This window comes from Labeo rohita, chromosome 13 (genome assembly GCF_022985175.1).
Source record: "Labeo rohita strain BAU-BD-2019 chromosome 13, IGBB_LRoh.1.0, whole genome shotgun sequence".
NCBI lineage: Eukaryota > Metazoa > Chordata > Actinopteri > Cypriniformes > Cyprinidae > Labeo > Labeo rohita.
The window spans coordinates 36,546,165-36,570,191 of NC_066881.1; the positions used below are offsets into that span (position 1 = coordinate 36,546,165).

Genomic DNA, 24,027 nt, shown 5'->3' on the forward strand with positions numbered 1-24,027 from the left:
TAATGAAACATGATTCAGAAGTAATTGATTTCGATCCCGAATGCAGCTAAAACACATCGAATGTGAGGAGCTTCGGCACAGAGAAGATTGATTTGTGACATTTCATTTTGAGAGCCCAGATATTTTTATTGACATCAGGTAGTTGGATTTATGGTGCGCTTTACCTCTCTGTTCTCGACTTCTCCATCATTGCATCTGCTGATAATCAAGTTGAAACTTGTATCCTGGATTTGTGCTACGAATTTACCCTTGGAATAAAATGAATCAAATTAAGTCTAATGAACCTTCACTGTTAAAATTGAATTAACAGACTGAATTTAATGGTAAAAACTGTGAAAATTTCGGTTTTAATTTTCGTAACAGTTGTGTTGTTATCTTCCCTAGCTTCCTCTGAACTTATTACAAAACATTTAGAACATTTGTTTGCTAAATTACTACTGTAACTTTACAGTAGATAATAATGATGGTGTTTAGCATAGAGTATATTGAGTGATGATAGTAATTTAGTTTAGTTTGGTTTATAGCACTACTGCTTTAGTTTTGTCTTTGTTTACTTAGTTAAGCATTAAACTGCTAGCAACTCTTAGCAGCCTGTTTACAGATGAAACTGACCTGCACTTGAAGTCCTGAACAGGTCAGTAGTTGTAGTGAATAAATAGTGAAAAATAAATAGTGAAGTAAAGTACTGATACCAGAAAAATCTACTGAAGTACAGTAACAAAGTATTTGTACTTAGTTACTTTCCATCTCTGCTTGTGATGGGCTTTGGAACATCATGTGAACAACTCATCACCGCCAGTTAATGAAATTATGGTATTTAAATGTAAATTTAAGTTAAAACCGTAAAACCTAAAATCATTTGTTTGTATTAGAAAAGAATGCAAACCTCATTTCCACCCGTGTTTCCAGATGTTTGAACCCCTCTAGGATAGGTCAGCCATTATTCTGTCATTGTTAGTCCCCTTTTGTTGCTCCAAATCTGTATGACGTTTTCTTTTGTGGAACACACATGGAGATATTTTAAAGATTGCTGAAAACCAAAAAAACGTTTGAGCCCGTTTACTTCTGTATAAAAGGCAAAAAACACTTGAGACATTTCTTTAAATCAAACCTTTTTTTTTCCACATAAAGAATGTCGACCCGTACTGGGTTGGAACGAGATGAGAATAAATGTGACCCTGGACCACAAAACCAGTCTTAAGTCGCTGGGGTTTATTTGTAGCAATAGCCAAAAATTCATTGTATGGGTCAAAGTTATTGTAAAAATCATGTTCCATGAAGATATTTTGTAAATTTCCTACTGTAAATATATCAAAACTTGATTTTCTCAATATTTAGATTTTTTTTTGCACCCTCAGAGTCAAGATTTTCAAATTGTTGTATTTCGGCCAAATATTATCATGTCATAACCAACCATACATTGATGGAAAGCTTATGTATTCAGCTTTCAGATGATGTATAAATTGACAGATTGATCACTTTTTGGTGAAATAACCCTTGAAGAACAATGTACATACTATAAACTGTTCTAGAAGATTCTTATACGGCATAAGATTTCAGAGGAGAGAAACTCATTTGTTCGGCTGCGTATGTTTGCGGAAGTTGACCGCGAGTCAGGTAATGAACAGTTCACTCATGTGGAGCTGTGGCACATTGATGTTTAGCAGCGAGAAAAACAGCATTTGTAATGAGCCGTCGAAGTGTAACCTCAGCGCACCGGGACCGCAGACGGCATTCTGCGCGAAACAGCTGCCAAAACGTGATATGAGGGTGAAAATGTGACCACACAATGTCAGTCTATTATTGAATCAGCTAGAGAGGGAGTGTGATAGCAGAGCTGAGGCTTTCTGGCTCTCGCTAGTTTTTTTATTATTATTATTGCAGTGCACTGCAGTTCAAGAGCTGCTGTGCTTCACAGAAACTTTATCCACATTGTAGCCTTAACATCTGCATTAGCTTAGCCGTTTTGAGCTTGTTTTCACCTTGTAAATTCTTCAGCTCACATGAGTCTGATTTTAGAAACAGCTGAATCATACCATTGTCTTTACAGTGAGCCGAATATTTGATGAGCGGTGTCATTCTGCAGCTCTTTAATTTAACACGTTTAACCGGTCAGAACAGCCTGGGAAAGCCCTGGTTTGCTGTTTAAAAGCTCTGACTTTGCGTCGTCCTTAAAGATGACAGCGTGCAGTGTGTAGTTCTGTGTTTCAGTTAGACTTTTCCCAACAGACCTCATTTACTTCAATAAGTGTGAAGAGCAGAACAGGAACCTCAGCATCTCCCAAACCCCCTGTGCTTTCTTTTTTTAATTTCCTGTTTAATATAATATATTCAAGGCCTTTGCTTCTTACTCGAGTCTCTCTGGAAGGCTTCATGGGTTTTAGTGACTCTTGAAGTGCATCTCATTGCATTTGCACAAAATCCTCTGTAATAATAAGACACAAAGAGAAGGCTTAGTCTCTCCCAAAATACCCACGTCTTTCTGCAGACCTCGCTCGTACCATCTGAAGCACTTTTGCAGCTTCGAAGTGTGCCTTTATGCACCAGGAATGACTCCTTAAACAGTTTGTCTTATTTTTCCAAGAGCAAATCACTTTGGCTTTTGTTCACCCTCTGTTAAACACGTGTCTCTCTTTTATATTTATAGCGTACGGGAGAATTTACAGGCACGCAAGTTGTTCCCGAACACTCAGGGCGGGAAGATAATTTACCTGGAGCTTCGATCGATAACGTAAAGAAAACCTGCATTATTCAATTGCTTGGCTCTGCTGACAGGCTCTTGTCTGCTGGAGAAAATGCAGAAATAATGAGGGAGGTGTCTGATTGGATGAGAGTTCGGCTGCTTTTAGAGACGTTTGCAATCGAACCGTGCTGAAATAAACAATAGAAACCAACACAGACGTTCTAATGTTTTCCACTACAAATACCACTAAGAACATTACAAACCATCAGCTGTTAGTCATTAAAACTGTTACCTAATTGTGCTTCCTACTAGTGATTTTTCATTGTGTTTAACAGTGACTGTAAAATATGTATTTTAGGTATGGGTTAGGCCTACAACATGTCTATCACGCTTCCTGTATAAAGAAGTAATCTGTTTTACTCCTGTGCACTCAGGGCTTTCTCTTAGCTATTAAAACATGGCCATTAAGTCATATAGGAATGACATTTTTTTTTGTATTTGATTGGACCAGATTGCGTCACACCACAATATGATGTTTGATAACAAAGTTCGGGAGGAGCATGATCAGATAATCAACTAATTTGGCACAGGTGCAACTCGTCTAGCTAGCACAAATCATATATAAGCACACAGCCGACTTCATTCGACTGTTTTTTCGGCATCCCCCCTCCACCCCAACTCCTCACTCTTAATCTATCCTCGTCCTATACTTGGGATGGGGGGGAGTTCTCTGTGTTCGGGCCATATTCCGGGCTCGGAGCCCTCCCCCAGGACAGCACGCCAAAATATGCTTACTGTTTACTCAACCAGATTAGATGTGAGGGTTAACTCGTGAAACATAATAAAGAGAAGAATTGAATCTGCTTGAAATGTGTGCAGACATCAGTAACCATTCCTGCAAATACCTGTGCAGAATGTGGAACGAAGGCACATAAAGTTTATGACACAAAAGCCCTTCAGTGATAATGTGACTTTTAGAGACCACGGTAAAAAGCAGATAAGAGAAACTGACTGAGCAGAAGGAAATCGATTGCTTTAAACAATTACGGAGCCGCGGCAGGCCGAGCCAGTGAACGTCAGGGGCTTGACAGGCGACTCTACCTGCCAGTGTCTGTCGACGTCTCGCCCTCACCATCCGTCTTTCAGCACACTAGAGAGACACGACCAGACCCTGCAAAGACACTTCACTTTTTTTATTCAGAGTTCTGAAGAGGAGTTCAATGGTAACCACTTCAGATGGGTTAAACAAACATTTCATTTCCTAAATTATTTTCATAAATCAAAGATTGTTTGTAGCTACATGACCCTCCAAACACAAAAAAATAATGTTGATTTTTTTATTTATTTTTTTTAACCCCCCGTTTACTTTTTTGTGTGCTTTTTTAAGGCCCATTTGTTTTTGGAGGGCAATGTTTCAATGTGAGATTAACCCAGGTTATCAAACTACTTCCTAAAAATTATGTCTCCAAACAGATGTAGCTGTAACTCAGGCCCTGTCCCAAATGAACACTTCATGTGCACTTGCGTGCACGTGTCCGTTAAGTCTACGAGACCGTAGGGCCTCCCATTTGTCATTTTAGCATTCGGAAGGGTGTCTGCGAGCGCCCCCTTTGGGGCCGTTACGTGCCCTCGATACGCACTTCTGCAGAGCTCGCACCGGTGACGGTCAAAGCGGCGTTACGTCATGAAAGTGCGGAGGGTTTAGGGTGCCATTTGGGACAGGGCCTCAGACTCATTGGAAAAGTGTTCCATTGCAGTTGCTGGTGCTTTAATGCCACATGGTGTTTTAGTTACATGTACAGGTTTTTGGCATTTTGCAAAAATTAGGTTGAAGCACGTTTTTTTTCAGTTAGCCTACTGTATGCCAGTGTTGCCAATTATGGGCTACTTTAACACTGTTGCCGTGAGTTGTTTTGTCCGTGGGTTGAAGCGACCCCAATAATGTAATATTCAGCCCCTGGAATGCTTTTTTGACCAGGGGAAGCCAGCCAAAAATGTTTATTTTACACCCCTGAATGCGGTTTTTAAAGGGGGACCCCCTTCAAAACGCGTTTGGCCTACTTTTGGGTTAGTTTTGAGTAGCAATTGGGCGGGTTTTGTTGTGAAAACCTGGCAACCCTGCTGTATGCTGCTAACTGTTACCAGCAACATTATCATTCATCAGGATTTATTTCTGTCTTCAGTTGCCTAAACGCTTACTACTCGAGAAAAATAACCTGAAGGAATGAATGCTGAATTAACTGATATATTTACACATAAAATAAATGGGGTGCAGACCCAAAAATGTATTGATAAGTCAGTGAGAGAGTGGAATTCATAAGTATAATCTCTGAAAGGAGCTCAGCATACATCAGTGAGCGTAATCCCTCAAGATCTTATCCATCTTTCGACTCAAATTATTTGTATAAAACTATGCCGCCTCCCTCAGGGAAAATCTCTAAACCTTTATCTATGCAGTGTTCAAGATGAACTTTAAAGACTTTTGTGTTTTCACCTCCATCCCCAGAGGCGTTACAAATAAAAGCTGAGTAACATTAATCAAAGCAGTTTGCTTTTTACTGTTACCGTCTGCTTGTGAGAACATTTTCTTATGGGCAGTTAGCGACTTTAGTTTGGGCAGCTGAGGAAGCTCCAGATTGCGAATATTTACAGTCTTTAGGAGAATATTCATAAAGGATTTCAACTGAGAAATTGTAGTAGATGAGCGATTCAGCCATTCAACATCTGCCAACAGAAACTGCAGGTCGATTATGCATGTTCTCTTTGTCAGAATTCAAACGTGTTTAACTTGAAGTACTTTGGTCAAGAGCGGATGAGGATGTAGTGATATACCATCTAATGCAGTGATTCTCAATCCGGTTTCTGTGATTCACCTGATGAAGTTTCAGTGCTAATCCAATTCACAGTATGGCCTTGGTAGAATCATAATAATAATTATTCAAATATTATTATTATTATTATCTGTTTATTTATTTGGATGGCTATAAATGTTATTTTATATATCAAAGTTCATCAATGGTGTGAGGAGAAAATTTCATTTGAGTTTTAAATGCAGCATAAACACACCAGCATTGCTCTGAATCTGAGAGGTTTGTTAGATGCAGCACCTGGAGCTCGTTCTTTAATTTGTGACGGCCTGTTGTGTAATATTTGAGCCAGGTTATGACACAGTACAGAGACGCATGCAGGAGAGAACAGATGAATGGAGAAGAGATGCAGGAGACGAGAGGACGGAATGACCAGCTATAAGCGGGCAGGTGGAGATCATCGAGTTAAAGGCTCAATCGGACAGACAGAAGAGAGTTAGGAGCGTTACGTCAGTACACACTCTGCTGGCATTTCTCCTGTGTGTGTTTTAAGTAGATTGTTTTGAACTTTAATTTCAACTCCATTAATGAATCTTCTTTTTGTGTCAAGGGTGTGTTGAACAAAAACTTGAAGACAAATGAAGTTAAAGACTAGCCTAACACTGTTTGGAGAGAGAGACGTGCGTAACGACAGACGATTTTGGTAAGAATTCTGTTATATGTAACATGCACAAATGAGACTGATTGTGCTCTAATCCAGTCTCTCAAGTCAAAATATAGTTCATACTTGCAGTTTTCACGCAGTTTAGTTAGATTTTGCTTGCATTTGGTATGCAAAATCCACACATCAGCGTTTAGTGATCATTGTCTGTCTGTCTTTCTTACTGTTCACATTGTTGAATCAGAAAATGTGTCAGTCTCTTCTGAGACAAAATTTTGCATGTTTAAATTTTGCATGAGTAAAGTCAGTGAAAGTCAATGGCAGATTTTAAGCATAAAATGCATGCAAAATTAGACATTGGTGTATAAATAGCACAACAAATGGACATATTGCTATAGAAAAGTGATGGGATTGCGTATCCTATTAGGAGTTCAATCCATGCGCTTTCATAGAACATCAGTAAGAAGCCTCAGTCATCATTTATAATTTAATGGTTACAAATATAACCTGAGATTATTACCACCATTGAACATCCTGCTTTTATGGGAATGACGAAGAGATACGCAAATACACCAGAATACAAAGACTAGCTTAAGACAAAAAAGAAGTCAATGCCAAACCTTTATCAGTCAAGCCAAATGCTTAAAGTCCACATCAATTCCAAATGTACTAAATTGTAAATCCTATTTGCTAAATTATGTGAAACGAGTTCCTCAGTTCAGTTCCTCATGGATAAAATCACAAAATACGTCACACCGTGAAGGTAAAAAGAGGCATGAATGGCGTTTCATGTAGACTTTAAAGTGACTCTGCGGTAATGTTTCTTTCTTTCTTCTAGGGCTTTGCATGTTTTTCAGTGTTCTGAGACGCTTCAATTTTCCAGGATTCTGTTAAAGTAAATCTCAGTCAGCTTCTTCCATTACGTGTCAGGTGAGCAAATGCATGAGCAGTAACAGGTTTGTTAGGGCAGTGTGTTTTCTTTAACTGATGGAAGTTATTCACACAGCTGTACAATCGTTCTGTTAATTCATAACCCACATAAAACATAATAAATGTAAGCATGATCAGTAGCATACTAGCAGAGTTTTGTCTTCTTTCATTGAACACTTCATTCACCTAAAAACTAACTAGATCTAACAAGGTGTTAACAGAGCATTTTTAGATAAATGGTGTTGGCAAAGAGGAACTACATTTGCAATTAGATAACAGCTAATTGGAGAATAAAATGAAGAGAGGAGAATCACTGGTCATTTTCCCTTTGTAATGCTGTTTAATTAAAAACCCTCATCAGAATTGTAATTAGGACATGAAACATACTCAATCTTTAGTCTAATCAGTACATTTGTGTGTCTGACCTGAGTAAAACATGCTGTAACAAACACACAACACACATAACGACTCGTATATACACAACTGTTTATCAAAGCATCACATAAAAAAAACTACTTAAATGCTGTTTGTCGCTTTAGTGAGGTGATTTTTTTTTGGTGTTGTAAATATACCTATTGGCGTAGATGAATAGTGACCAAAGCTTTTGATACTGCATGACTGGAAAATAAATACACAATAGTTTTTTTTTTCTTTTTGATTCAAATGTTATGACCAATCACAAACTTTTAAAAATAGATCTTTATAAATCACGTAATATTTTGATAAATGATGAAACTTTGCATTTATGAGGGAGACTTTTTCTTCCCAATCTAACAGTGTCTGTTACGCCTACAACACCATTTCTGATCGAACTGTGTTTGAATCATACTAATCATACTGCTAGACCTACCAACCTGATCTCATGAGAAAACGTAACTAGCTCACTGCAAACTGTATGGTTTTTAAAGCAGTGCACCAGAGAGACAATCATCTTCAAATATAACTGTGGTATGCTGAATCAATTTCTCTTGCCCATCATTCCCAAACCCTTTGCTGGCCACTATCCTGAGCGGTGACGTCAGCAGATGGGACAAATACCAAGTCAAGAGCCTCCAAAAATAATCAGTCACTGGTGAAACATCAACCATACTATAATGACACATTTGTGATTCTTGTACGCAGATGTTTACACGAGTGTTTCTGAATCTCTCCTTGCAATCAGACGGTGTATTTGATGTCTACCAGCAAGGACAAACTGGTCCAAAGTAAGCAGCCAAACCTGAACCCCAGATGACCGAGGCCATTTTAAAAATTGGAGTTTGTCCAGTAATGACACATTTAGAAAGCTGACATAGTGTGCAAAGTATATTTGTAAAGAAGGGAGTTACGCAACGAATGACTGTGCCACTTGTATTTCTCTCAGGTGAAAATAATGAAGCTAACAATATGTAGCTTACGTCCACACCGTTTCGTCGGAGATGTGCGTCCTTGCAGATGCGTTTCCTCGTGCAGGTAGTCTCCAGATTTTGGGTCACGTATGTTCACACGCGGTGACCTCCGGCAGTGGCGTTTGCTCCTGCAGCGCTACCTGTGGAGGCGTCCGTACGGGTCGACAGGACGGCACAGAGTTCTTCTGTAATTCCACTCCAAACCCAGGCGGGGCGCTCTGCAGCTGTCTCCTGTACTGCACAAAGCTACACGTCTTCAGAACGATGGCTAGGATGTTCTTGGCCATGAGTATCCCAGACACTCTGTTGTCCCTATAGAGGAGCATATTCCCTCCACGGATGAAGAGAGTGACGACGTTAATCGTCACCAGACTCAGAATGGGGTAGAGCAGCATCTTGTGAGGACTGATATTGATGCCCTGCATACTGATCTCACTCAGAGACACACAGGGCAGCACTAAAAGAAGAATGTAACAGTAGAAAAACATCAGTCCCTCGGCCCAGAGGGGAAGCCCTTTCTTTTGCGGCTCCCACAGGTTGGCCTGGATGTCCAGAACATCCAGCAGATCCACCACCACCCAGAACAAACGGTTTCTGATCTCCTCCTTCTTCTTGAAAGCCTTCACGTACTCCATGTGGTCGATTGCGACCAGAATCACGAACAGCACGGGAATGCTGACGGACAGCAGGAGCGTCAGAGCTTTCCGAGCCAAGGCGTCCAGGCTTTTGCGGTCAGCCTTGTAGTTCTGGTAAACAAAATACACCTTAATCTCCAAGACGAAGATGTAAAGGAACCAAAGTATCATGGCGTAGCCTCGCTTGGCCGTCCTCACCTCGGCACCCACCCACACCGCCACGTATCGCAGCACGATGAGGAAGCAGAGGTCGCCGACGGTCACCATGATGCAGATGCCGATCTTCCGCGGGCCGTGATTCTGCTCGACGAGGTAGGCGTCCATCAGCGCCATGCTGCTCACGATGACGACGGTGGACAAGCACACGTGCGGCTTGTTGGTGGGAGGGGGGCGGCACCATCCTGCCGCGGGAGGGATCCCGGACCTTTCCGACCTCTTCCCTGGCGGCCGGATTCGGGGAGGTTCCTCGGGGAGGCGGATTGAGAGGACTCAGACTCTTCTGCTCCCCAAGGCTGCTCCCATGGCCGAGCTCCAGGATTCACTAGCTGGACACAAACGAAATCACGTCGATCACAGAGAACGCAAAATGCGCAAACCATCAAAGCGGATACGGTTAGATGAAGTCTTCAGGAATTTCTGGTCTGACAGCGTTTCAGCCACGGTTTCAAGATCTTCAATGCAAAAAAAAGACCTTGTTTTATGGCCGTCAGCCAGACGCATACATCTACAGGTCGATTTAATGCACTCTCTGAGAAGATGTTTAAAATAAAATTCAGAAAGCGACTGGACACCTACTTTCTTCTCTGTCTGAAGTTCATCATAACAATGAGCTGTGGACCGTCCTCGCCGAGAACAAAATTAGGACTGTAATCCATATGTGAAGTGACAGGAAACACACACCGTTCTCCCCTGGTTGTGTTGTGTCCTGCGGTCAGGCATGTCTCTTCAAATTACAGCCCTCAAATCCCTAATGCCTCAGATGTAATCCACTTAAGTTTGGAGTGTGCAGAAAAGGTTGCCGTAGACGTCTCAGAGGGGGATTTTCATTTCAGCACAGGAAAGAAAAAACAGACTAAAGCTAAACTCACTTTTTTGTGCTTCAGAATAAAAACTTACAGCAAGTGCAGCTACGTTATTTTAGAGGAAATCTACTTACTGTAGCATTAAACCATCAGGGCATGCTGGTGATCGCTCCAGTGGTTCATGTGCGTTTGGTTTTTTGTCCTGTGAATGCAGATGCAGTCGGATTCGATGTGTCCTGACCGCTCGCCACCTCAGATCAGAGCGGGAAGCTGGTGTCCGTCTGTGCTGTCAGCTGTGCATCGCTGCTCCTGTCTCAGCACACCCTCTCTGCTGTGCCGCGCCGCATCAGGAATATCAGGAATGCTGGCGGTACGAGCGAGGAATTCATTCTCTCTCTCTCCTTCCCCACATGTGTGTTAATGAGCTGTGTGTGTGTGTGTGTGTGTGTGTGTGTGTGTGTGTGTGCGCGGCTGCATCTCCCTCTGCCTGCTCTCCTCAGACACTGACACAATGTGGCTCCTTCAGCTCTCTCTCTCTCTCTCTCTCTCTCTCCCTTTCTCTCTCTCTTACTCACTCGCTCACTCACCCACTCTCTGATTGAGATTCAAACAGCGTTATTTGACTTGGTAAAATAGAAAAAAAAAAGCCGAAATATTAAATATACATACATACACATATACAGACGTTACAACATAGTACTAATACAAATATAAACATAGAAGGAGAATGATGGGGGTCAGTATTTATTTTTTATTTTTTTAAATGCTTCCAGAATTTAACTGCTCGTTTCTGTATTGTTGTCATTTTTGACCTGGACCACAAAACCAGTCATAAGGTACATTTTTTGAATTTGATTTAAATAACCTTTCCACTGAAATCTCCACTTAGCAATGCATATTACTAATCAAAAATGAACTAATTTTAAAGTTTTGATACATTTATAGTACGAAATGTACAAAATATCTTAATGGATAATGATCCGTACTCAATATCCTTACTTAATTTTCGGCAGAAAATAAAATAAAAATCGATCATTCCTACCCATACAATGTCAAGTCACCTTTATTTATATAACGCTTTTAACAATACGAATTGTGACAAAGCAGCTTTACAGTATTAAATAGGAAATGCATCAATAATGCAAAAGGACAACAGTAAACACTCAATTTCCAGTTCAAATGTATTGTTGACTATTGCTACAAATATACCTGTGCTACTTAAGACTGGTTTTGTGGTCCAGAATCACGTTTGTGATTATTTGCATTCATTATTTGTAGATATAGAGCAGACGTTTCAGTGACACCAGCGGCCACATTTAATTCAGGTTCTTTGTAGAAGTAGTCGTATTTACGCTGAGTTGATTTCTATGTTTTATATTTTTGGTTCTGAGTGTATGTTTGTTTTCCAGTTTGTTCTGAGATTTTCATGTATTTCCTGACATGAATCTCAGTTTCATTCCCAGTTTTTTCAATTCCCAGTTTTTCTAGACAACATTTCTCGATGATCTGTATATCATTTGTGCATTCTGTCAGAAAGTGTAGCTCTGTCTCAGTTTCGTTATGATCTCTTCCAATGACAGCCATGTTTTCCTGTGTCTGCCGGTTTCTATGGTCATGTTGTGTCTTTGTTGTATCTCTGTGGTCAGTTTGTACCTGCTCAGTGTTTTATCTGTTGAGGGTCTTTCATGTCGTTCTGTATTTTTAGGGTCAAATAGATGAAAAAATTCTTTTCCTTACATAGAAGGAAGAGGAGCCTGCAACTGCCCTGTAGACAACATTATGATGGACCTCTCTTACTGATTGTGAGAAAGACATTGAATCAGGTCGGAGGGACAGCAGGGGATGAAGGAACCGATGCTGAGAGGAACAGAGAGTCAGGGAATGACGGTAGAGAGTAGCAGGACAAAAGGGGCTGTGAGGGAAGGAGGAGAGAATGGGTGGAAATGGAGCTTGTGATGCTGTGTATTCTTATATAGTTGAAACAAACTGAACGATCTATTCACTGTCATGCACAGATGCTTTACGTGTGTGTCATCGCATTAGATTGTAAAGCGTTTCATGAAATCAGTGCAGTCTGGTTATCCACATGTCCACAACATTGAAAATCTCAGTAGTCCTGATGGATTAAACCCAGTGCTGTCAACATACAATAATCACGGTTTCTGTTTACTGAAGCGTGCTCTGCGATAATGGTTGACCGCATGATTCAAGTGAGTGTGAAGAAGCGTTTACTCAAACCGGCGTCGGGTGTTTTCTGTGAGTTTGTGCTTTCCAAAACAAATGATACACATCTTGTGGACCAAAGCATCCATTCCATCTTGACCATCAAAAAAATGTTTTCAGTCTCTTTTTGCTTAAAAACAGACTTGACTTTATTTAACTTCATGGATGATTGGAAGGGAAGCATACATGTTTCACAGGAAGTATGACACTGTAAACTTGAAAATGGTTTAAATGTTCTTCTTTACACTCTGCAGAATCAGAATGTTTATTTTGTTGCTTGTCATCGGTTGCACATACTGAAACGAAGATGCAGACGAGCGTGTTGTTTCCCAGCATCACTTCTATAGCGTCGAGTGACAGAAGCTGCTGGTGTAATTCTGTCAGAAGAATGAGATGTTTTAGTTACTCTAGTCACCCGTTCCACCCACATAATGCTGCTGTATTCATAATTCATCAACTCATTTGCATGTCTTTCATAGCATTCGTATATTTCCAAGATGTGCTTTAAAAAGAGCCCAGTGAGCCCGAGCGTTGCTTTCAGCTCACTCTCTCAGATGATGTGCTGAGGCGTGAATCACGGGCTTGTCTTTTAAACAGATCAGCACGTTGTATTCATCATTCGTTTGTTTGAAGTATTATTGATACATTTTCACAATTACATTGTTCTTCTGTCTAAATTAAAGAAAGATAAGAGTGAGGAGTGTTTCATTCGGAGGTTTAACAAGCGCTGTTGAATCGTCGCTCCTGCATTTGAGCTGTTCTGTTGACGCACTTGATCTGTCTGATGACTTGTCTGTCTCTTGAGAGAACCATGTTTCTTGCTGTGTGTATTATTGTTCGCATGTAAAAACATTTTTCAGCCCAATTTTAGCTGAACGCATTGAACCATGCAGTACATAATACAGTAGATTTGTGTTCAGTCAGATGAAACTAAAACACAAAACTGGATTTTTTTGGTAATAAGTTCTTATCTGATTGACTGTCTTACTTATGTAACTGCCATGAGTAATGGCACATTAGGCTTTTTATTAGTCCATGAAGACAAAATTGTGTTTACAGCATACCAGGTTGGCAAAGATTGTCTCTGGATGTGCTGTGTTTGCAGGTAAAGATTTGATTTGAGTTTGATGTGCACTGTGTAGCAAGTAAACAAGATATATTCTATATTCTGCTTTGTTTTCTGATTTGTGTCTGTGAAATAATTAGCGTTTCTCCATTTTTATCTGCTACATACTGAGTTTCTACACATTTTCAGCAATTTTTTTAGCTTCACATTTTCAGCTATGTTCATGTCTCAGATGAACCTAAACGGCATGTAAAACACCAAAAACAAAAAAGTGATAGCACACTTTAAGTGTCTCTTCCTGTCTAAGCGAGCGTTTCCTGGTCAGAATAAGCAACGATATGGACGAGAGTGTTCAGGGCTCAGGGGTTTAAGGTCTGTCCTTGTTTGAGGCCGTTCATTGATGTCAGTCTGTTCGGGGTGAGAGGGAAAGTTATTTCTGTGTGCAGTGAAGGTTAAAGGTTTAGCTCAGAGAGCAACGGCTTCCCTTCGGGCTTTCAGACAGGCACTGTATCATCGCAGCTCATTAAAGGCTCGCTGAAGAACCGGGGAGAGCTAAGGATCGCTGCCTTCAGAGGAAGCCAAACGGCACAACTCTCTAGGTTTCAATACGCTTTACACAAACGCTTGCTTTGTCCCACTGGTGCAAACTAAGTGGATAAGACATCTGCTCCACTAGGGCTTTGTTTATATAACAGGGCAAACCTTGGATCTTTACACTTCTAAGCCTCAGACTGAGGAAGACATGCTGGACTCACGCGGGAATTGCCTAAAACACCACAAGGTTTTCTCTTTCTCACTCTCGATCTTGCACTGATGTCTATTTATTCATTTAGCCAGCATTTTTTTTTCTAAACCCACATTCAAATGAGGAACACCACCAGCAGTTTATCATACGAGAGCACTGATACTCACCATAATGGCAAGTAGAAGAATCCAGAGTGGAAAAGGAAGAGGTTTCAGGAGCAGAGAAGTTTTGTCAAGAGAAAGATTTACGTTACTGTCAGGGTTGCCAGGTCTGCAAAACAAAGCCAACCCAATTGCTATTTAAATCTAGCCCCATCACATATTTTCCCTTGGTTTTCCCCTCCATCCAGATCGCATTCTGGGTGGCGGACGGAGATCGCTTCAACCCTCTGACTAAAAAACAACCTGCGGCCGCAGTGATAAAGCAGCACAATTAAAAATGGAAAAACGGCGGGCTTGACAACACTGCAACACTGCAAAGCATGCATGCTTATAAACAATGTTTTCATCTTCAGGTTAGTGCATCTTTGATAAGTCTTTTGACATGTACACCTGCCATGTAAGTGGTGCAGAAATCCTGGTTGGTTTTATGACTCTCTCCCTCTATATTTAAGACTATATAAAGGTTGAAAGGTTAATCGCAGAAAGATTCATGCAGAAGACTGTGAACATGATGCTTCTGGGATCTGATTTATAGCTCTATTCTGTTTGTACATTTCATTTCTCTTATGACACAAATGCTGATTACCATCTCTACTGTTGGTAGAGTACACAAAGTGCATTAATAAAAACCTTTTGGATTCCTTTGTGTTTTAGTTAAGGCTAATTTATTTATTTATTAGTTCATGCTCACTTGATCTTCAAGATGTAAACTCTGATCTAATGCAATAATTCAAGGTAATTAAGCACAAATGAAACCCCCACAGAGAAGCTGTTGCTTTAACAGAACCTTAACAGAGATAAACATTTCTCTCCGCGCCTAGATTAGATTGTTTACAGCTGTCATATTTGCTGTAGATTAACAAGAAAAGTGTGCTGCATGTTTATTTATTTCAAGACTAATAGCTGTATCATTCAGGCCAGCCAGTAAAATGAGTGATGTGTGACTGTTAATGACAGCACGCGTGCGGGAAACACAAACCAATGAAGATAAAGTGAACTGTCTTTTAGACTCTGGCATTATCTGATTTGCAGGTGTCTGGAGCCCAGAGGAAAGGAAAAACATAAATAAATTACATCTGTTTTGTGAATTGGTCCTGGAGTCAGCAAGAACGCAGGAAGATGGCAAATTTACATCACCAAAGACAATTTGTACATGGAGCATAACAGCAAAAATAGGCTCATAAATCACATTAGCTGCGGCCCAGAATGCCATCGATTACCTCACGGCAAAATGAATGGGGACGTTAAAGCCTCTGGTCCCTAAACATCCACATCAGGAGCCTCTGTATGGGATATATGAGAGCAGGACCCTCCAGAGATGAGGAGGAGGAAAGGGGACATCAGGTGAGGACAGTCTGGGTAACCGCGTCTTTCCGTTTAACAGGATCTCCGTAATGTTCGGTGTGCCCGGCTAACAGGGAACGTTCACTAAGGTTTATAAATCTAAGGACAAAATGTTCATAAAAAGTAATGTTTTTACTACTTTCTTAATATTTCAGATACATTCTCGTAACATTGAGGAAAGGTTCTGAGATCAGCATGCCTATGATGTTATTTGTACTTGATGAACATAGTAAGAAGTGTTTTTGTAATAATAGCCCTATCTGGAAGGTAAATGTTTCTCATGTGGACGCAAGTTATTTTCACTATTTACAAGGGGTAACCGGTGATTGCCGCCCGAATCCAGAATTTCTGTTTTTTCTCTCAGCAGAAAGCAGAGGCAGAAAGAGAAGAAAATCACGTAAACATTCAAAATGGATCTTTATTATGGCAGCAGCAAATATGCAATACAACTGCAAAAAAGTGTATTATATACATAACTATTTTGTATATAAATATATACAACTATAGCGCATCTATTTTCCTATTTTTAAACAGGAGATTTAAATAATCACATAATAAAAAGGATTATATTATAAAATATGCTTGGAGTAGTAAGAATACATTTAACGTAAGTCATTTTTAATACATTTTACAGAATAATAAGAATAAATTTGTAAATGAAAATCATTTTATTTACAGCAGACAGTCATGTGACTGCGCAGATCACAGAACTCACTTCTCCACTGTGAATAAATTGTCATTCGAATCCATGAGTTTTATCACTTGAGGTGCCATAGAAATGTATTTTTACAGATGTCCACATGAGAAACAGTTACAGTCCGAAACGGCCTAATCGCAACAACAAACCTGGAGATTTTTTTGTTTTTAGGTTATTAAAAATAAACATCGAAATAACATTATATTTTGGGTAAAAAATACTAGTGGAAAGAATGTACAGTAAGAAATGTTTTTGTAAACATTAACGTTATAATCATAACAGAAAAATGCACATTTGAACATTTTTACAATATTAAAAATATACATTTGAATAAAGTTATGCTTTGTGTAAAAAATAAGGTTGGTAAAATGGAAGAGACATTTTTGTAACCTCTAAATAATGTTAAAATCATGGCAAGAAAACTGGATATCTAAATGTTTTAAAAACTTTTCAAAACAATGTTTCCGCAACGGTTAGATAAACCTAAATTTGTCACCTGAGTATGACACGTTATGTCCTGTGAAAGGGTGAACTTAATGTGTATTCATGCTTTCGATGCACGAGTTGTCTCAAAAAGAGAGAAAGAAAGAAAGAAAAGAGTCCCACTGTGAATATCTCTCTGATATTGAAGTATTTCTGGACACAGATTTGTGCTTGTTAGTTGCTGATGTATTTTTAATTCACACAGTTCTTGCTGTGTTCTGTCTTGATTTTAAAGCAACACACTGAGTTTTGATTTATTGAGTACAATCCAGGAAGTATTTCACCATTAGCACAGAAAAACATTAGCCTCTGCCTGGAGCTCCGACACACAGTCATAATTAAACAGCGATAAATCACACGCTAAGAGACTGAGGAGAGACGAGGCCCCCCCCCAAGCCGACACATTTTTCACCAGCTAATAGTTTAGTGGGAGTTTCAGATGAAAGACATTCTACCCTCAAAGCAGCTGAGATGCTTTATCATGATTTGGATTCAAATGCCTGTGCCGTCCGTCACTGTCGGGCCACGTGTTTCCGTCCTGAAGACTAAAACTCTGTTCCAGAGCCCAGTGAACTGCTTTGCTGTCTTTTCAAGGCAGCATTACGTGTATTTGTGTAAAGATTACTCAGTACCTGACTCACTAGAGTTGTTAGCATTTTGCTGACGCTATTGCCATGATAGTCAAAGTGGAAACAAATAAATACAGTAATGCATGCAACATTTTTCATTAGATTGAACCTTTATTCCAGTATTCTGAGGTATTGAATTTATTCTGTTAATAATAATACCGGTTGGCTGTCTGGTCATAATGCATTCTGGGATTGCCTTCTCTGCAAAGCGTAATCCCTTTTAGGAGCAGTTTTTGTTTCAGGATCACACCAGTGATGCCTTCAAGTGTAGGCAGCTCACTGGGTGCATGAAATTACACCATAGCTACATGATTTGCACAAGTATGACATGTTTCTGGATCAACAATCTTTGATGTTCTTGCACAGGTCCATCTCATCAGGCACGTGTCACTGTAGGGACTTTTAAGTGAATAACCAGTGGAAGTGAATAACCAGTGCTCTCTCTACCTACAATACCACGACTGAGGTCAATCCCTTGAGCAAGGCACCGAACCCCCAACTGCTCCCTGGGTGCTGCAGCGATAGCAATATGGCTGCACAAATTCCAAGTATTGGTCACCATACTTGGCCACACTTCTCTTTCCCCCTTTTCCCTTCTAAAAATAAATGGATGACAGATTTAGATGAACCAATCTCAGAGGAAATCTGGCACAAAATCATCATCCATATGCCTTAGACATGCTGTAATTCAAAATTGTTCATTGTCTGCACTGGTCTAAGGTCAGACTTGCAAAGATTATCGGTCGATGTAGGCACACGTTTTGGAGTGACATGTCCAAGGCTTTACGTGTTCTGGTTGAACCATTTCTGTTTATTGCATTGTTTGGTGTGGCCCTCTTTCTGGCCTGGGAGACTGATACTGTTTAAATGTAAGGATCCTATCCTATTGACACACAGCCACTGGATAAGAGAAGTCATCTCCAGCAAACAAAAACCAAAATTAAATTCTGTGAGGCTCCCTGCCATACACAGTACCACATACAGGTGTGTAGGGTGCTAAATCCGTCTCTCTGCTAATTAACTAGAATTAAAGACAGGTGTTAGTCATCATTCACTTGACCTCTGCCCTACCACGCCCCCTCGCCACAATGACATTATGTGGATCAGGAATGGGCAATTTCGGACCAGGAGGGGCACTGTCCTGCCGAGGTTAGCTCCAGCTCTAATCAAACACACCTGCCTGTAGCAGAAGACACTGATTAGCTTATTCAGGTGTGTTCGATCAGTGGCCCTCCAGGACTGAAGTTGCCCGTCCCTGATGTGGATAAAGGAAAACTGCAGTGGCATGAGCATCTGCAGTGCTGATATGGGACAGGAGTGAAGCAGAGGTAAAAACACACAGTGTGACGCTCCAGGCTGAAGGAGGAGAGATACCAGGATGAGGTGCAGCAGAATCCATTCACACCGTTCATGTCTCTTGATTCTGCTTTTAAGGCTGGATGTTGAATTAACCCTACTGAGAATTTTAAAGCATCATAGACGCTCAGAACATAAAGACTGTGCCTAAAGATGCTGCAGATTACACTCCAGGTACTTTTTTTTTTTATTTTATAAAGTACCAAATTCTAAGGCGACATTGCATGAGAAATCAAGCTTAGTGAAAAGATGTTTTATTTTTATGCTTATTAGAGTATTGCATTGTTAGCTTAGAACAAGCTAACAGAAAAATGTTTTCACTTTTGACAATTTTTCACTGAGGCTTCATTTGAGCAGCACTATTTGTATGATGCACCTGTAAAGCGTTTAAATGTAAGGATGCAGCGTTTACAGGAAGAACTGCACATGTTGTGACACTGAATTAGTCAAATCAAGCTACTCTTCCAATCTGCTGAGGATTTCTTGAGCAGATTTGACTGAAGGTTACAATACGGAGTATGTCTGTTAATGAGGTCAGGAAGGATTAAAATATCCAAGATGTAAATAGATTTTTCACATGATATTGTAAGATCAGATAAAGTCATATGAACCCTTGACTGCTGCAGTTAAATGTCGGCAATTTGTACTTTTATCTAGTCTTCAGTTTTCTGGGACATTAGCGCTTCTCCGTTTCCCTCAGACAAATCTCTGTTTTGTTGTTATTTCAGGGAATAAAATGCATCTGGCTCACAGCTCGCTGGCTGAGGTTTCGAGTCTGTGATGAGATTGGCTGTTTGAATTCCTGGTGGGCTGGAGAGACTGTTGTAACCTTTAAGCTGAGCTGAACTAGGTCATTTGACATCCTGCCGTGTTTGTTAAAAATGTTGCTGTTCTGGATGAGAAGACATTGATTCCTTTGGTCTTTCCTTCACAGCTACACACAGACAAACTCAGGCATCAGGTGCCATGAGAGGTCGTGTTAGACTTTAACATTGTCGTCATTTTGACAAACGGACGTCGTAATCTATTATTACCTGTCATTTTTTTTTTTTTTTTTTTTATTTTAATTATAATAACAGTGATATAATTTGTTATAATTATAAAAACGAATGAACAGTACGTAGTGCGCCTCCCATTAAATAAATTGCAATAGGCTAAGCTTTGTGTTACTTTTGATATGAAACAAAGTTTCAGATTTCGGATTTTGTCCATTTTATTAGAAAATTCAAGCAATGAGTACCATTTTGGCATGCTTTAATTTGGCGTGATAGATCGTTGTAGCTTCTGTGTGGTCGCCTGTGCGTAATCAAACGCATAGCAAAGCGTTCGTGACGGTTTCGATTTTGTTCTGGATCTGAGAGAGCATTCACACTCTGGGTAAAGTGAATAAACAAACAGCTATGTTAGCATTACTGAATGCCTGCCACAGCGTCTGAGTTCTCTGTTATAAGTGACATTCTGGACAAACTGTTCTTACTTGGGTATTCGGTACATCAGCTTCGTGTTTTATACAGACAGAATCCTAAAACAGGCACCTAGGCCAATGACTGAGAGCCTGTTCAATGATGTACATGACCAGTAAAATGGCTATGGATCACTTCATGCCTTATTTTTCAAACGAACAGAACTAAGACATGAACGCCATCTCATGAAGTGCCAGACCATGTACCGCTGTCAATATTGCATATTTCACAGGTAGCCTATTTTTCAACATGAATACAAATGCACTGCTGAATCTTTCCAGAGATCAACACATGTTTGAGTTTGATGCAGGTCTTTGTGAGTTCAGCTCCATGGATGACTTAATGTAGCAATCAGGATAAAGTGTGCTCTGTCTGATGTCCATTGTAAATGTACTGAAAGTAGGTGAAAGATGATGTGTCATCAAAAAAAAAAAAGAACTTAAAAGATAATTGACATTTAGTAATATTATCGATTTAACTGCACTTACACTATTGGACGTGAACAAAATTTTGAAATGATTTAAGCTGGATAAGGACACTCACTTTGTAACATGGACACTGTTACTGAACAAAACTGATCTGAATAATGACTCTGTCTTCTGTAGAGCTGCTTTCCAACTGCTGAACTAATCAATTCTGAAACGTTAACAAACATCATTTTCTTGTTTATTACCATCAAGTCCCCTTATTTCTATAGTGCTTTATACAGTACAATACAGATTCTTCAAAGCAGCTTAAAGAAAATAACAGAATCAATGATTTCATCAAATATGACAAAATTCAAAAAATAGTGTCATTATTCAGCTCTAGTGAGTTCAATGTTATACAGGGCTCGCAAAATCGCTCGGCCGACGTCCCGGGGCTGTTGCGTCTTTCAGGCGGCTACATATAAAATATACAAAATATATCACCGCCTTGCCCGATGGACTATCCTTAATACACGTTCCCTCGGGTCCTTAAAAATGCACTTGTATCAAATTTCAGGCTATAAAAAGCCTTAAATACCTTAAATGGTATAAGAAAAATCTTATTTATAATTTTAAGAGGTCTTACATATGGGGATAGAAAGACAAGAATCCCAATATGGATTCATGTGAAGACTGAACCTCAAAAGGCAGATTTCATTGAATAAATATGGGTGCTGAACGTTTCAAAGTCAAAACACGGCCCGGGTGTTTTTATGTGAAAGAATCTCTGAAGGGAACCGACTTTCTTGAGAAATGTTTTGATGGCATTTTCCTATAATATCTGATAATGGCGGGGAACTATATCTGCTGCTCAAAAAGCTAAAGTTAAATTCAGTTCAGTTCATTTCAGTCTACCAAAATTCAGTCTAGTGCCTTTTGCGAGCCCTGCTATAATTCAGTTCAGTAACTGTTGATGTTGCAAAATTCACCAATAATGAAATCAGTTTCAGGTGTAATGCAGCTCTACATGGTGTCGATGACATTACTAAACTATTAAATCCCAAATAAGGAAGCCAAAGGCGGCAGCGATGCTTTATTGTATAAAGTGCTACAGAAATAAACGTGACTTCACATGACACGACCCGTAGGAGCTGGAGTTAGTAATTGCTTTGTTGTGATTCGAACCCTAACCGTTTATGTGTTGTAAAGTGTGAAAACACACAGTTAATCTCGAGCAGAACGAGAGTTTCTTAGCATTTAATCCAGAAACGCTCATCAGAATGGGGTCACTGCACTCATCCCACAATCCCTGGGCTCTTGGCCTTATTATTCCATCTCTGTTTTTATGTCAGCAATGAAGCAGAATCAATTCCAACTCACACCGGACTGCTCACTTTATATTTTCCACTTCATTTATACTTGTTATGGCAGGAAATCCAGACAACAAGGTGTAATTTATACATCTTTCTTCAACCACACACACATTTGTATATATGCATAATATTACAGTAGTGAGAAGTGACTTTTTATTATCCGTATGGGGAAATTTAGTTTTAATTTTTATCTCCAGTGCAGGGAGATAAAGAGAGGTGTGACGTGGGCCCTTTTGGGCTCGTTGAAGACCTGTCGTGCCGCTGCACTCTGTATACTCATTTGTATAGGTTTTATTGTGCATGATGTACATGTAATCTGTGCATCAAAACAAACAATTGTTTTAAGAACACTAACACTACAAGAACACAGTCTTTTATTTAAAAAAAAACACTGGCATCCCAAATCTCTGACCCCAAGGCAATAGCTCAAACTCACAAAACAGAGGGTGCTTATGATCTGCTGTGAATTTCATGGCTTTGCTAAGGTATCTTTAGTAGATTTGTTGTACTTGCCGTGCTCAAGATTTTCCTAAGCAACCTCTTGTTCCACTGTGACATTTTTGAACCACCAAGTGATGCAAAAGGTCATAACCCTTTCATTAAGAGAATTATAAAACACTTTAAGCATTGAGATACTTACATTAAATGACACCGTCAAGGAGGCAGAGCCTTTCCCTTTTTTGTCCACAGCTTCAGTCTATTTAACCACCTCAGTTTATGATCAAGAACAACCCCGAGATACAGTAGAGACACTCTGAATCTGCGCCCCTTTAATAGCGGTCACACTCTCTAAAGATTTTCCTAAAATTCGTTTTTGAAACATTTAGCTTAAGATTTGAAATAGCATCTAATAGTGTCAATTTAGATAGCATCTGAAAGCAGCGGTTTCTTTACTAGCGATGGTTTTGTGTGCTGAAGAAGAGCTCTGTTGTTCTTACCTCACTGTTCAAAGAGAAACATGTGTGAGTAATCCTGATACATTCCAAAATGCTTGATTTGGGGTTGGTTATATATTGTTTAGCAGTATGTATAACCCTCGTAAAAAAGTGTGTTTGAAACCAAAGAGAAAGTCATTGACCTTTCCTTCTCTCTACTTGTCCCATATGACACTAAAAAAACAATTTCCACACTTTCACAAACAGGCGTTACCTGCTATTCTCAGTTGTGAAATGTAATGGCAGAGAAATGTAAAACTTCAAACATCTGCGGCTCAACTCTCAATAGCACTTAAAAACACTTGTGCTTTTGTTTTTTTGCCTTTCTCTTTTAGTTGCATTTTTCCTTTGGCGTTTTGATGAGGTTAAGTTGAACCCTTCAGTCCAGATGAAACACTTCCCTGCCCATAATTTTAAAACCACAATTTTCTGTCAAAAAAATCAACCAAACAAAATAAATTATAGTCAATGCTCAACCACATAGCGAATCTGTGGCTAATCACTTACACAGAGGTTCATGCAAAAATGCCACATTAAGAATTTGCTGAGTGTCACGTTGAATCCACTTGATCACATTGTTCCTGCCTGAATCAACATGACTGTAATATCCAACTAAACTTTCATGTGTCTAAAATTAGAATTCCTGGCGTCTTTTTGTTAAACTTTGCAGTGTTTTCCTCACATGCCAGGAAAAATGCGCAAACGTGTAGAATTATTGAATGGAAGTCATACCTGAGCGCTTTTCATCGTGAGTGCAGTGCGGAGACTCACACACACAAACATATACGTATGTGTGCTTTAATTCAGAGGCAGAGCTAGGATGATTGACGACAGGTGCGGGTGATTGCAGAGTGAGTGCAGTTGAGCAGAAGGAGGGATCATGGGAAATGCAGTTCTTGACTATGGACCGATTCGGATGGTAGGGTAGAGTGGGGGAAACGCCACCCTTAAGGAATGGTCAGAAATGTTATCATAGTTTTAGTGACAGTGACATATAAATTATACACCAAAATGTCCAG

The 24,027-nt window shown here is 39.8% G+C and overlaps 1 protein-coding gene across 1 annotated transcript; it reads right to left on the bottom strand.

Moving 5' to 3' along the window:
- Positions 1-6,681: 6,681 nt before the first annotated feature.
- On the bottom strand, positions 6,682-9,593 carry LOC127175673 (transmembrane protein 121; the record flags this gene model as incomplete). Its single annotated transcript, XM_051126873.1, has 1 exon — positions 6,682-9,593. A coding segment is annotated over one exon (1,041 nt), but the record flags the coding sequence as incomplete, so codon positions are not given.
- Between the last annotated feature and the right edge of the window lie 14,434 nt (positions 9,594-24,027).